Source organism: Leucopleurus acutus, assembly GCF_964270905.1.
Source record: "Leucopleurus acutus genome assembly, chromosome: 5".
Classification (NCBI taxonomy): domain Eukaryota; kingdom Metazoa; phylum Chordata; class Mammalia; order Artiodactyla; family Delphinidae; genus Leucopleurus; species Leucopleurus acutus.
In genome coordinates, this window is record NC_139147.1 from 59,808,285 (window position 1) to 59,823,954 (window position 15,670).

General features: G+C 35.5%; 1 protein-coding gene across 1 annotated transcript in view; it reads right to left on the reverse strand.

Moving 5' to 3' along the window:
• CFAP44 (cilia and flagella associated protein 44) overlaps positions 1-15,670 on the reverse strand; it is a gene marked incomplete at its 3' end in the record, with an annotated part of 129,528 nt that overhangs the window by 11,327 nt on the left and 102,531 nt on the right. The window contains exons 26-29 of the mRNA XM_082839952.1: positions 10,905-11,108; positions 9,761-9,956; positions 1,805-1,915; positions 401-531 (exon numbers count right to left, since the gene is read on the reverse strand). Of these exons, the coding sequence (XP_082696078.1) occupies positions 401-531; positions 1,805-1,915; positions 9,761-9,956; positions 10,905-11,108 (642 nt within the window). The remainder of the gene's footprint in view (positions 1-400; positions 532-1,804; positions 1,916-9,760; positions 9,957-10,904; positions 11,109-15,670) is intronic.

Consider the following 15,670-nt stretch of genomic DNA (forward strand, 5'->3'; position numbering starts at 1 on the left):
AAGTTTCAATTTCTATTTACTTTTATCTTATTCTTGTTAATTTCTGTTTTTGCAAATGTTTCCTAATACATAAAATATATTAGTATAATAGTTCATGTATATAATTTATAAATAAATATACATTTATTGTGGGAATATGTGCTCCACAATTTTTTTACTTATAGAAGTATGTAATCAAAAAAGTTTGGAGGCCAATGATTTAGATAAAGAAAGTCCCAGTCATTAAAAGAGCAATGGCCCCTCAACCACAACTGTAAATGGATATAACATGGGAAATGTCTGTTCTCTTACAAGAAGTCCTAACTCATGCCATTGCTATAAAATAGCAATATTATAGCTGCAAGGAGATGTAGCTTGTTGGGAGAGGATGAACAGACCTGAGAAGGGCAGACCAACATACTTTTTTGGACAATGTATCATATTCCTTTCTGAGGTTATCGATCACTTTCTTTTCTTCAACTAAGGCCTCTTCAATGTCCAGCCTTTTCTCTCGAAGTTGAAGGGCCAGTTCAAAGAGACCCTTATCACAATCTGAAAAGACAGTCAAAACAGCAAAGCAGCCCCATTTGTTAGGGAATGTAGTAATACAATAAGTGTGGACTTTGGAGCTTCAGAATTATTAATGTCCATCTACTCCAGCAAGGTTCCATCATACTTAGGGCTCCAGGTAGAAATTATTCTGGGTAGAAATTCTTAATGGTATTAATAATCATGATAGTGGTTATGATACTAGTATTGATGTTCTGAGCAGTGCTCTGAGCCAGGCTCGGTGCTGGGTCCTTTATGTACCTTATCTCATTCAAGGCTCACAGGCTCACAGGCTCTACCTGCAAGGTAGAGACTGTTGTTCCCATTTTATAGGTTGCGACCACCCGACCACCGTAAGCCTCAGAGAGGTCACACAGCTGATATGTGACAGAATGGGATTCAAGTACAGTACCTCTGTATTAATTTCCACTATATCACACTGACAGCCACATTTATCCACTGAGTAATTGATAAAGAATGTGAAAATATAATGGATCACTACAATGGAATTTAGGAACCATAGCTCCATCCCAAGTTCTACCACTAAACTAACTGTGAGCCTTTGTTCAAGCCGTTTAATCCTGCTATAAGATAACAAGTTGCACTACAAGATTTTCTAGCTTTCTTCCACTCACAAATATGATTTTAAGGAGATTCTTATTTTCAAAATCAAAACAAGATTTAAACTTTATTTGACTTTAAAATTTGATTTATAATTGATAGGAAATACCTAGGAAAATAATTTCAGATCAAGAAGAAACAGTTTTCCTACTGAGCCATTCATGTATTGAGCCTGTAAGAATATTGGTCTGGACTATAAGAATATTGGACTGTAAGAATATTTCAGACTGGTTTCACCAAGCATCTCCAGGAAATGGAAAAATTGCCCTTACAAAACGGGTTTGAAATATGAAAACTGAATGGTTTGGCAAAAAGGAAAAGCTTTATAAAAATATAGTTAAATATATATTTTTATATATAAATCTTCTGTTTCTCTATAAAATGAAACTTTCTGCATAATTTATGACTCTGAATCAACTAGAGATTGTCTGCAGATTATTTAATTGGGTACTTATAAATAGCTGCCTCAAGAAACAGAAAAGTAATTGTCCAGAGAGCCCCAAAGAGTATCCATTAGACTATACTTCATACATATTAAGCCATCCTTTCCTTAAATATCATTAGGAGACAATCGAGAAACCAATAAAAGGGAATTTTTGGTATTATCAATCCATAGTCACACGGAACAGAGAATGCATGGTTTTATCCCACTTACTTGTTGGGCAGATAGAATCATCAAAAACCTCATCTTCAGATCCAGACTCATCCTCATCACTCTCCAAGCTGGATTCTTCTTCACTTGATTCATCACTTTCTTCATCTTCATCTAAGGAGAGAGGGAAACATTGTTAATAAGCAGAGAAGTTCCTGTGTTAAGACTTTAAAAATAAATCATTTTTCAATGAGTTAGTTACTAGGGAAACAACAGGTAAATAAGGAAATTATTCAGTATTTTTAGAAGAATTTTAAATGGTTACGGATACAGAGACCACAAACTCAAATGCCTGCAGAAGGTTGTGCAATTAATTTCAATGCATTGAGTCAGAGAGGCTGCCAAGCTGCTTATGCTGTGACCCACCTAACACACACTTGGTTATACAGTCCACAATTCCTAAACCACAGTGCTCTGAAAACAGAGAAGGTTTTTCATAACTTCTCTGAACCGAAGTAATACCATTTATAATCTTCACTTAACCTACTTAGTGTGAATATTCATGTCTTGCTGCAGAAGTATTATGACGTTTGATTTAGAGATTCTGCACCAAACCCTGCTGGGGGTGTTAGTTGACAAAGACTCTCGCCTTTAACCAAACTTGAGTCAGACTCCTCTGAGTCCTCTGACTAGTGCTTGACTTTGAACTAAATGGGCTCTGTCCTGGGCCCATTTGGTTCAGTTTTAGCAAGAGTCCTGCTGAGTAATTCCCCACCCTTGATAGCTGGTCGAATTCCTTATTCCCTACCCTCAATATCTTATCACTCTGGCCTGCCTTCAACAGAAACCCTGTTAGGTCAGTTTAGCAAAGAATTACCCTACCTCTTAGTAATTTTCTATCAACTAACCCTGACCATGCTCCTTGGCTATAAATCTCCACTTGCCTTGTTGTATTCAGAGTTGAGCTGATCTCTCCCCTACTACAAAATTCCATTATAGTGATCCCCCTGAATAAAGTCTGCCTTATTCTTAACAAGTGTCATGAATGATTTTTTCCTTTAACAATGTCATATTTAATATATTTTATAAAATTTTTTGAATACTAAAGTACATCTGCTCCCAAGAGTTTTGGATAAGGAATTGTAGACCTCCCCCACTCAACTCTAACCCCATTTTCTTTTAAAACACCTTGAGCCCATGTGGCAATTTCTATTATATGGAACATCAAAAAACAGAGATAAGAAGTGGACCTTATACTCACTAGAATATTTGTTAAATTAAAATGTCTCAGAACTTTCCTGGTGGCACAGTGGTTAAGAATCCGCCTGCCAATACATGGGACATGTGTTCGAGCCCTGGTCCAGGATGGTCCCACGTGCCGCGGAGCAACTAAGCCTGTGCGCCACAATTACTGAGACTGCACTGTAGAGCCCACGAGCCACAACTACTGAAGCCCGCATGCCTAGAGCCCGTGCTCCGCAACAAGAGAAGCCACCGCAATTAGAAACCCACACACCGCAACAAAGAGTAGCCCTCACTCACCACAACTAGAGAAAACCTGCACCCAGCAACAAAGACCCAACGCAGCCAAAAATAAATAAATAAATTAATTCATTTAATTTAATTAAAATGTCTCTTAAAATGACTACAAGTGATCTGTACCACCTTATGGAATAAATCAGCAAAGTTTAAAATTAGGCTTTAAAATTCTTACATAGATTTCTGTTTTCAAGAAAATGAAGCAGATCTATTTCCCCTATTCCTCCCACTAAATACAGCCCAAACCCCTGGACATTATATGTAAAACAAACACAAGAAGACTCTGAGAAGTGGGGAGAAGGCAGCAGACCTACTAATGCACTTTGAACCCTGAGGAACAACACTGTGGTGAGTTCCTTGGGCCTTTTTTTTTTGCCCTGTATCTCAGAGGTGGAGAAGACTAAGAAACCTGAAACACCAACAGGTGCAGATAAAGAAAGGCCCAACCAGAACCTGCTCTCTCTAGCCAAATGACCTCACCATGCTGTCAGTAGAGATTCTGTGGGGAGCTGGGACTCCCATCTGCACACAACAATAGTAAGGAGATCTCCCTTCCCTTGGGTTAAAAAAAAGGCTGAGTACCTCCACCTGGCAGTAAGGAGGATGCACCCACTCCTTCCTCTGGCAGTGTTAGAGAAAGCCAAGTAAACCAGAAGATTTAAATAAGATACAGAATCTCATACATAATATGAACGTCTCCAGCTCTCAACTGAAAGTCAGGCATCATACCAAGAACCAAGAATATCTCCAACTGAATGAGAAAAGACAACCAATAAATGTTAACACTAAGATGACAGAAATGTTAGAATTATCTGACAAAGTACTTTAAACAGGCAAGATAAAAATGCTTCAATGAGCAAATATGAACACACTTGAAGCAAATGAAAAAATGCAATGCCTCAAAGAAATAGTCTCAGCCTATTTATTTATATAAAGAAGAACTAAATGGAAATTTTAGAACTGAAAAATACAATAATTAGAATAGAAACTAATGGATGGGTTCAACAGCAGAATGGAGGGGACAGAGAAATGAATCAGTGAACTTGAAGAAAGAACAGTAGAAAGTAGCCAGTTTGAACAACAGAGAGAAAACAAACTGGAAAAACAAACAGAATCCAAACCCCAGAGCCTCAGGGGCCTATGGGACCATAATGAAAGGTCTAACATTCATGCCATCAGAGTCACATGAAGGAGTGAGGAAAAGAGGGAGTCTTCAAAAGGACTTGAAGAAATAATGGCTGAAAACTTCTCAAATTTGGCAAAGGACATAAACCTACGGATAAGTTGAATGAATTCCAAAGAGGATAAATCCAAAGAAAAAATCTACACTAAGACTCATCACAGTCAAACTTCTGAAAACTAAAGAGAAAAAAATCTTGAAGGCAAACAGAGAAAAGGGGATAAGCAATTTGAATATCAGAGGGTTTCTCATCAGAAACTATGGAGACCAGAAGGAATTGGCACAATATTTTTCAAATGCTGAAAGAAAAGAAATGCCAACCTACAATCCTATACCCAGTGAAAATGTCTTTCAGAAAAAGAGGAGAAATCAAGACATACTCAGATTATAGGAAAATTTAAGAAATTGCCACTAGTATACCTGCCCTAAAAGAATGGATAAAAGAAATTCTTTACACAGAAGGAAAATTATTTTTTAAAACAGGAAACTTGGAGCAGAAACATGGATAAATACAATAGGCTTTCCTCCTCCAAGTGTTTAAATTATGTTTGATAATTGAAGCAAAAATTATAACATTATCTGATATGGTTCTAGATGTATGTAGAGGAAATATTTAAGACAAGCATATTATAAATAGGGAAGATAAAGAGATGTAAAGGTAGACGAGGATTCTATACTTGACTTAAACTGGTAAAATGATGACACTGGTGGACTGGGACAAATTATGTATATATATCAATAATATATAGAGCAACCACTAAAAAAAGTATACAAAGAGATACATTGAAAAGTGCTAGAGAAAATTAAAATGGAATTCTAAAAAAAATGTTCAAGTAACCCACAGGAAGGTAGGAAAAAGAACAAACACAGAAAACAGAGAATAAGAACAAATAAAAAATAAAATGGCAGACTTAAGCCCTAATATATCAAATGTAAGTGGTTCAATATACCAATTAGAAGACAGAGTGGATGAAAAACATTATTTGACCATATGCTGTCTATCAGAAATTCATTTCTAATATAATTATATAGTCAAGTTGAAATTAAAAGGAGGGGAAAGGCATATTATGCAACTATTAATCAAAGCAAAGCAAGACTGGCTATACTAATATAAGATAAATAGACTTCAGAGCAAAGAAAATTACCCAAGACAGAAAAAGACCTTATATAATGATAAAAGTGTCAATCCATCAAGAAGACATAGCAATATTAAATGTGTATTCATAAAACAACAGAGCTGCAAAATATGTGAAGCAAAAACTGACAAAAATGAAAGGAGAAATAGACAAATCCATGATTATATTTGGAGACTTCAACACCCCCTCCCTCAACATTTGATGCAAAAACTATACAGAAAATCAGCAAGGATACAGAAGACCTGAACAGTATCATCAATCAGTAGAATCTAACTAACAGTAATAAAACACTTCACACAAAACAGCACAATATACATTCTTTGCAAGTGCCCACAGAACATACACCAAGATTGACCGTATGTCAGACCATAAAACAAATCTCAGCAAATATAAAAGAACTGAAATCATACAAAGTGTGTTCTCTGACCACAATGGAATCAAACTAGAACTCAATAACAGAAAGATAACAGGAAAATCTCAAAACACTTGGACCTACACAACACACTTGTATATAATCGATGGGACCCAGAAGTCACAATGTAAATTTTAAAACTACATTGACCTGAATGGAAATGAAAATGCACTTGAAAATTTGTGGAATACAGCTAAAGCAGTGCTGAGAGAGAAATTATAGTACTAAACAAAAAAGAGGAAAAATTCTCAAGTCAATGATTTAAGCTCCCACCTCAAAACCTAAAAACAGGAGTACAAAGTAAACCCAAAGCAAGCTGAAGGAAGCTAATAGTAAAGATAATAACAGAAATCAATAAAATTGAAAGCAGAAAAATAATAGAGAAAATCACTTATACAAAGAGCTGATTTGTTCTCAAAAAGATCAACTGAATTGACAAACCTCTAGCAAGACTGAAAAAAAACCAGGAAGATAAGAAACAACTTACCAATATCGAGAATGCAACAGGTGATATTACTACAGTCGCTGCAGATATTAAAAGGATAACAAGGAAATACAATGAACATCTCTATGTACATAAATTTGCTAACTTAGGTGAAATAGACCAATTCCACAAAAAATACAAATTACTACAACTCACCCAATATAAAATAGATAATTTGAATAGTTCTGTAACTATTAAGAACATTGAAATTCTAATTTTAAAACTACCTTGAAGATATCCATTGGCCCAAATAGTTTCACTGGAGAACTTTACCAAACATTTATAAAGAATTGCCATAAATTCTTTACAATATCTTCCAGAAAAATCAAAAAGGAGAGAAGACTTCCCAATTCACATTCTGAAGCTATTATTCTCCTGATACTAAAACCAGATATAGTACAAAAACAGTACAATGATCCTCATGAATATAGACATAAAATTTCTTAACAAAATATTAGCAAGTAGAATTCAGCAATATATAAAAAGAATTTTACATCACACCAAGGGAGATTTATTTCAGAAATGCTAGTCTGATCTGGTAATCAGTAATCAGCCAATATAATCCACCATCTTAACGGGCTAAAGAAAAAAAAATCACATAATTGTCAATACAGTAAAGCATCTGATAAAAATTCAACACCCATTCGTGATAAAAATTCATGAAAAATAGGGAGAGAGGAGAACTTCCTGAACTTGATAAAGACTATGAAACACAGGTGTTTCTTAATGGTACAGGTAGCAGACTTAATGGTGAAAGATTGAATGCTTTCCCCCTAAAATTGGACTAAGGCAAGGATATCAGCTCTGAGCACTCTATTTCAAGACAGTACTGGATGTTCTAACCAGTGCAATAAGGCAATAAAAGGTAATTGGCATACCGACCAGAAATAAATAAAACTGGCCCTTTTTACAGATAGAAATTCCCAAGGAATCAATCAAAAACCCCTAAAACTAATAAGCAAGGTTATAAGATATAAGATAAACATCTAAAAAGCAATTATATTTCTATATACTAGTATGAATATGTGGACACCAAGATTAAAAGCAATATACCTTTTAAAATTACTCAAAAAAAAGGGAAATACTTTGGTGTAAATCTAACAAAACATGAACTTGAATTGTATGTTGAAAACACAATGCTGATGACAAATCAAAGCTTTACATAAATACATACTATGTTCATGCATTGGAAGACTCAACACAGTAAAGATGCAAATTCTCCCCAGATTGATATAGAAGTTTAACACAATTGCTATCAAAATTCCAACAAGATTTTTTGTAGGTTGAGAAAAAAAAATTCTAAAATATGGAAATATATTAAGAGCTGGAATAGCTAAAACAATTTTGAAAAAGAATAATAAACTGGGAGAAATTAGTCTACCCGATTTCAGAACTCAATAGCTACTACAATCAAGACTATAGTATTGGTGGAGAGATAGCCACATAAATCAATAGAAGAGAATAGAAAACCCAGATATAGAACCACACAAATAGGCCCAAATGATTTTTGACAAAGATCAAAAGCAATTCAATGGAAGAGAGACAGCCTTTTCAACAAATGGTGCTAGAACAATTGGAGATTCCTAGGAGAAAAGAAAACATTGACCAAAGTCTCACATCTTATACAAAAATTAACTCCAAATGGATCACGGACTTAAATGTAAAATGATAAAACTTTTAGAAAAAAATAGGAGAAAATCTTTAGGACCTAGGGCTAGGCAAAGAGTTCTAGACTTGACACCATAACAAGATCCAAAAAGGGAAAAACTCAAGATATACAAACAGCTCATACAACTCAACAACAAAAAATAACCCAATCAAAAATTGGGCAGAAGACCTAAATAGACATTTCTCCAAAGAAGAAATACAATAGGCACATGAAAAGATGCTCAACATCACTAATTATTAGAGAAATGCAAATCAAAACTACAATGAGGTATCACCTCATACCAGTCAGAATGGCCATCATTAAAACTATATAAATAACAAATGCTGGAGAGGGTGTGGAGAAAAAGGAACTCTCCTACACTCTTGGTGAGAATGTAAGTTGGTACAGCCACTATGGGAATAGTATGGAGGTTCCTCAGAAAACTAAAAATAGAATTACCATATGATCCGGCAATCCCACTCCTGGGCATATATTCAGACAAAACTCTAATCCAGAAAGATACATGCACCCCTATGTTCATAGCAGCACTATTCACAATAGCCAAGACATGGAAACAACCTAAATGTCCATCAACAGATGAATGGAATAAGGAGATGTGGTACATATATACAATGGAATACTACTCAGCCATAAAAAAGAACAAAATAATGCCATCTGCAGCAACATGGATGCAACTAGAGATGATCATACTAAGTGAACTCAGAAAGAGAAAGACAAATACCATATGCTATCACTTACATGTGGAATATAAAATATGACACAAATGAACATACCTACAAAACAGAAACAGACTCACAGACATAGAGAACAGCCTTGTAGTTGCCAAGAGGGAGGGGGATGGGGGCAAGATGGAGTGGGAGGTTGGGGTTAGCAGATGTAAGCTATTTTATATGGAACGGATAAACAACAAGGTCCTACTGTATAGCACAGGGAATGATATTCAGTATCCTATGATAAACCATAATGGAAAAGAATATTAAAAAAGTGTATATATGTGTATAACTGAGTCACTTAGCTGTACAGCAGAAATTAACACAACATTGTAAATCAATTATACTTCAATTTAAAAGAAGAAAAAAAATTTTAAGGGAAAAACTGACAAATTGGACACTGACAAAATTCAAAACTGTTGCTCTGCAAACTCTGTTAAGGGAATGAAAAGACAAGCTATAGACCAGGAGAAAATATTTGCAAACCACATATCTGACAAAGGACTAGTAGGTGTAATATGTAAAGAACTCTCAAAACTCAACAGTACCAAAGCAAACAATCCTATTCAAACATGGGCAAAAGACATGAAGAGACATTTTACCAAAGATACACAGGTGGCAAATAAACATATGAAAAGATGTGCTTGTTAAATTAAACTATCCTATGATATCTTATACCAGATACACACACACACACACACACACACACACACACACAATCCAGATGGTTAGAGACCTAAAGGTTTATATGCTCTCATCTGTAACCCCATAGTGCCTCTACATTGTCTATGTTGTAGTGAAATAAAAGGGTGTACTATTTCCCTTAGTTATTTCTCTATTTCATGCTAATGAGAAAAAAATAGGATCATACGTAAAAAGAAATACAAACCAGCATCTCCTTCAACCTTCTTTTTCTTCACCCGCTTAATCCTCTTCTTTAGTACCTTCATGAGAAAGTTAGCAAATTTATTGTTTTCTCCAAGGGCTGCTTGGAAACCAGCATAGAGTGCCTTTTCTTGGTCCTGGATCTTGGCGACTTCATTCTTTTTCTCTTCCATCTCTTTAAGAGTTTCATTTATTTTCCACTAAACAAACAAAAAATAAGAACAAATGATCAATATTTCTGATAAACCAGGTTCAGAGAACAATGTACATTACAATGTAAGGTTACAGCCTACAAACATTTTTTAAGCTTCTTAATAGAAGTTTACATTTCTGATGTTTCTGAATGCAGAGTCATTCATTTATTTGATTAAAATTTTATAATTCTTTTGTAAAAATCAGTTAAGTTCAGAATCAGATAAGATCGATTCTTTGACGTTTAACTTCCTCAAGAAATTAAATTAGGTAAATTGAAATTTTTACTGATATGTGGATATCAGCTAGTATTCTTCCATGTCTGGTCTCAGAAAAGTTTTTTCATATCAATACAAGATAACAAACAAAAAGGCACATCTGCTCTTAGTGAAACTGATATACCTAAAAACTGACATCACTATTGAGTATGTATTATCTAATACAATCCTTCTTCTTTTAAGACAAAGATAGATGGTCTAATTAATCTCTTTAAATTTAACATGTATGTAACAAATAAACTTAATTTCATGTGCTATTCAATTATTTATTACTCTAAAACTGGCTATAATATTTAAGAAATTTACCAGCTTCTTTCCCAAGTATGTTCATTCATAAGGATAATATATAATCAAAACTCAACTTCACATGATAGCTACTGACAACAAAAACAGACTTTTAATTAGGTAAACTAAACATAAGGGTCACTTTTGAAAAATTTATTCTCCTACCTTACAAAATATCAGATCAAATTCATTAAAAAGTATGATTCACTTCTCCCTGAGCATGGCTACCAAAAACAGAGCAAACAGGAATAACGGGGAAAAGGAGGAGGAAGAGAAGACAAGAAAGAGATGTGGACTAGAACAAGTGGGGAAATTAAGTTGAGAAGAAGAAAGAAAAGAAGAATCAAGTCCCCTCCATAACTAAGGCTGTAGCCAGCTAGCACCCACTCATACTTGCATGTCCTGTTCCTCTTTGTCTAATGAATTAACACGCTCTTGAAGTATGTTCTCCTGTTTCTCAAAATTCTTCAGGAGAAGCATTTCTTGAAATAATGTGACATGGTGCAGGTCAGATAATTTCATCTGAGTATCTAGTTTCAGTTTCCGATGTCTCAGGAGACGGAGTTCTGCATCAAAAGTGACAATCAGTTCTTTGATCTGAGGTGGAAGAAGATTTGAGGGTATGTTAGAAGTTTAAAACAGGTACATGCATTTTTAAAACTATCCAACAATACTGATTTGTTTGGGTAAAAGTATTTTCTTATTATGCCCTTACTATGGATGGAAAATTACAAGGGTGGGTGGGTGGGGCACATGGGTGTGTATACAGTCTCATAATTTAATTTATGTACATTTAATACCATTGATGAACTGGTTTATTAAGTGGTAGGTATTCTGTAACTGCAGTCCTTCGAGCTGTTTCTTCACCATTGATTAAGCCATTGATTAGGAATGTCCTTGGGGCTTCCCTGGTGGCGCACTGGTTGGGAGTCCGCCTGCCGATGCAGGGGACACGGGTTCGTGCCCCGGTCCGGGAAGATCCAACATGCCGCGGAGCAGCTGGGCCCATGAGCTATGGCCATTGAGCCTGCGCGTCCGGAGCCTATGCTCCGCAAAGGGAGAGGCCACAACAGTGAGAGGCCCGTGTACCACCAAAAAAAAAAAAAAAAAAAAAGAATGTCCTTCTTGCTGGTTTAAATCAGAGACTGTGAGCTCTTTGTGGGTAGTATTGTGTCTGTCTCCACTCTATCCCCATGGTATCTCTACACTGCCCTTCACACAGTAAGTACTAAAATAATATTTTCCTCACCTTCTTATTTTGAAAAGTTTCAAATCTACAGAACAGTAAATATTTTTAAACAGATAAATATAATTGTGGAGCCACAAGAAACCTGTACAATCTTCTTGGTTTATTTACAGATGAAGAAATTGAGACTAAAAGTGACTTCCCTGAGATCAAATTTGTTACAGAGCTTGGATAAGAACCCAAATATCGGGCTTCCTTGGTGGCGCAGTGGTTGAGAATCTGCCTGCCAATGCAGGGGACATGGGTTCGAGCCCTGGTCTGGGAAGATCCCACATGCCGCGGAGCAACTAGGCCCGTGAGCCACAACTACTGAGCCTGCGCTTCTGGAGCCTGTGCTCTGCAACAAGAGAGGCCGCGATAGTGAGTGGCCCCCACTTGCCGCAACTAGAGAAAGCCCTCGCACAGAAATGAAGACCCAACATAGACAAAAGTTAAAATAAAAAAAAAATAAAAAAATAAAAAAAGAACCCAAACATCTCATGTCCTGGTCTAGACTTTATTCCACTGCAATTTCAAATGATTTTAAATCCTCAGTTTTACTTTGATTTTGACACAGCGTCTCCCTTGCCCCATCCAAAAGGAGATGAAGAGATCAACAGAGAGCACAAAGAGCTGATTCTCCCAATGAAACTAGTATACCAGGAAAAAGACAAACCATTCCATGTTTTTCATTAGGCTGTACTTGAATGGGGAGCCTCGACTATCAAATGCCTATAATGAGTGAGGGCTCAGCCTGGGGCTGAGAAGGAGGAAGATATCTGTGGGTTTGGGTCTGTGAAACTGCTGGAGAATTTCAGAGAGCTAAAAAGCAAAAACAAAAAACACAACAAACCAAGGAGAAGAAAAATTAAACTTTTAATGTATGACTGTAGACTAAGTGGGTTCCACTTTAATGCTTGTTCAACAAATTTGAATTATTTTTAAATTTCTTTGGAGGAAGCACTATGTTTTCTTCAGTGCAACACCATTCTGCAACTATACCACATAGGTGTCCAAGGTTGTAAGGGTTATGCCTGTTTTATTCTCACTACCCCTCATAGCCTGTAAGCTGTATAGGATAGAGAATGTGTATGACTTGACAATTGTTTCATCCCTACTACCTAGCTAGCACTGTTTCTGCACATAGAATGTCCAATAAATATTTGTTAAATTAATAGTTAAAATTAAATCAATTAAAACTTTTTACTGAATATCTACTATATGTCTGGCATTGTCCTAGACACTTCAGGGGAATCCTAGAGTTGTATCTAATGAAACAGAGACTAAAAAAAAAATAGAAAAAAATCAATGAAACTAAAGCTGGTTCTTTGAAAAGACAAACAAAATTGATAAACCTTTATCCAAACTCACAAAGAAAAAAGGCAGAGGACCCAAATGAATAAAATCAGAAATGAAAAAGGGAAGTTAAAACTGACACCACAGAAATACAAAATGTCATAGGAGACTACTACTAACAGCTATATAACAACAAAATGGACAACCCAGAAGAAATGGACAAATTCTTAGAAATGTACAATCTCCCAAAACGAAACCAGGAAGAAATAGAAAATTGAACAGACCAATTACCAGTACTGAAATTGAATCAGTGATTTTAAAAACTCCCAACAAACAAAAGTCCAGGACCAGAGAGCTTCACAGATGAATTCTACCAAACATTTAGAGAAGTGTTAACAGCTATCCTTCTAAAACTATTCCCAAAAAATTGCAGAGGAAGGAACACTTCCAAACTCATCTATGAGTCCAGTATCACCCTGATACCAAAACCAGGCAAAGATATCACACAAAAAAAAAAGAACATCACAGGCCAATGTCACTGATGAACATACATGCAAAAGTCCTTAACAAAATATTAGCAAACTGATTCCAGCAATACATTAAATAATCATACAGTATGATCAAGTGCGATTTATTCCAAGGATGCAAGGATAATTCAATATCCACAAATCAATGTGATACACCACATTAACAACTTGAAAAATAAAAAACATATGATTATCTCAATAGATGCAGAAAAACTTTTGACAGAATTCAACATCCATTTACAATAAAAACTCTCCAGAAAGTGAGCATAGAGGGAACATACCTCAACATAATAAAGGCCATATATGTCAAACCCATAGCTAACACATTATTGACTGGGGGATCTTTGCAGAAACTAATGCCTGTGGCCATAATATGCCTCTGGTCAAAAATGTGTTAAAGGTGAAAAGCTAAAAGCATTTCCTCTAAGATCAGGAAGAGGACAAGGATGCCCACTCTTGCCACTTTTATTTAACATAGTATTGGAAGTCCTACCCACAGCAATCAGACAAGAAAAAGAAATAAAAGGAATCCAAATTGGAAAAGAAGAAGCAAAACTGTCCTTGTTTGCAGATGACATGATACTATGCATAGAAAATCCTAAAGACACCACCAGAAAACTACTAGAGCTCATCAATGAATTTAGTAAAGTTGCAGGTTACAAAATTAATATACAGAAATCTGTTTCATTTCTATACACTAACAAGGAACTAGCAGAAAGAGAAATTAAGGAAACAATCCCATTTACCATCACATCAAAAAGAATAAAATACCTAGAAATAAATCTACCTAGGGAGGTAAAAGACCTATACTCGGAAAACTATAAGAAACTGATAAAAGAAATTGAAGATCACACAAACAGATGGGAAGACATACTGTGTTCTTGGATTGGAAGAATCAATATTGTTAAAATTACCATACTACCTAAGGCAATCTATAGATTCAATGCAATCCCTATCAAAATACCAATAGCATTTTTCACAGAACTAGAACAAAAAAATTTTTGTCTGAAAACACAAAAGACCTCAAATAGCCAAAATAATCTCAAGTAAGAAAAGTGGAGCTGGAGGAATTATGATCCTTGACTTCAAGACCATACTACAAAGCTACAATGATCAAAACAGTATGATACTGGCACAAAAACAGACACATCAATCAGTGAAACAGAATAGAGAGCCCAGAAATAAACTCATGCACCTATGGTCAATTAATCTATGACAAAGGAGGCAAAAATACACAATGGAGAAAAGACAGCCCCTTTAATAAGTGGTTCTGGGAAAACAGGACAGCTACATGTAAAAGAATAAACTTAGAACATCCTCTAACACCATATACAAAAATAAACTCAAAATGGATTAAAGACCTAAATTTAAGGCTGGGAAACCATAAAATTCCTGGAGGAAAACATAAGCAGAACATTCTTTGACATAAATCATAGCAATTTTTTTTTGGATCTGTCTCCTAAAGCAAACAAAAGCAAAAATAAACAAATGGGACCTAATTAAACTTAAAAGTTTTCAGACAGCAAAGGGAACCATCAACAAAATGAAAAGACAATCTACTAAATGGAAGAAAATATTGGCAAGTGATATGACGGACAAGGGGTTAATATCCAACATATATAAACAGCTCATACAATTCAACATCAACAAACAAACAAACAATCTGATTAAAAAATGGGCAGAAGACCTGAATAGACATTTTTCCAAAGAAGAAACGCAGGTGGCCAAAAGGAACATGAAAAGATGCTCAACATAGCCAATCATTAGGGAAATGCAAATCAAAACCACAATGAGATAATCACCTCACACCTGTCAGAATGGCTATCATTAAAACACACACACACAAATAAAAAATTTTGGCAAGAATGTGGAGAAAAGGGAACACTCACACACTGTTGTTGGGAATGTAAATTGGTGTAGCTCTGTGGAAAACAGTAGGGAGGCTTCTCAAAAAACTGAAAATAGAACTACCTTATGACCCAGCAATTCCACTCCTGGGTATATATCCAAAAAAACCAAAAACACTAATTCAAAAAGATATGTGCACCCCAATGTTCATAGCAGCATTATTTACAAGATATTGTGAAGATATGGAAGCAACCTAGGTGTCC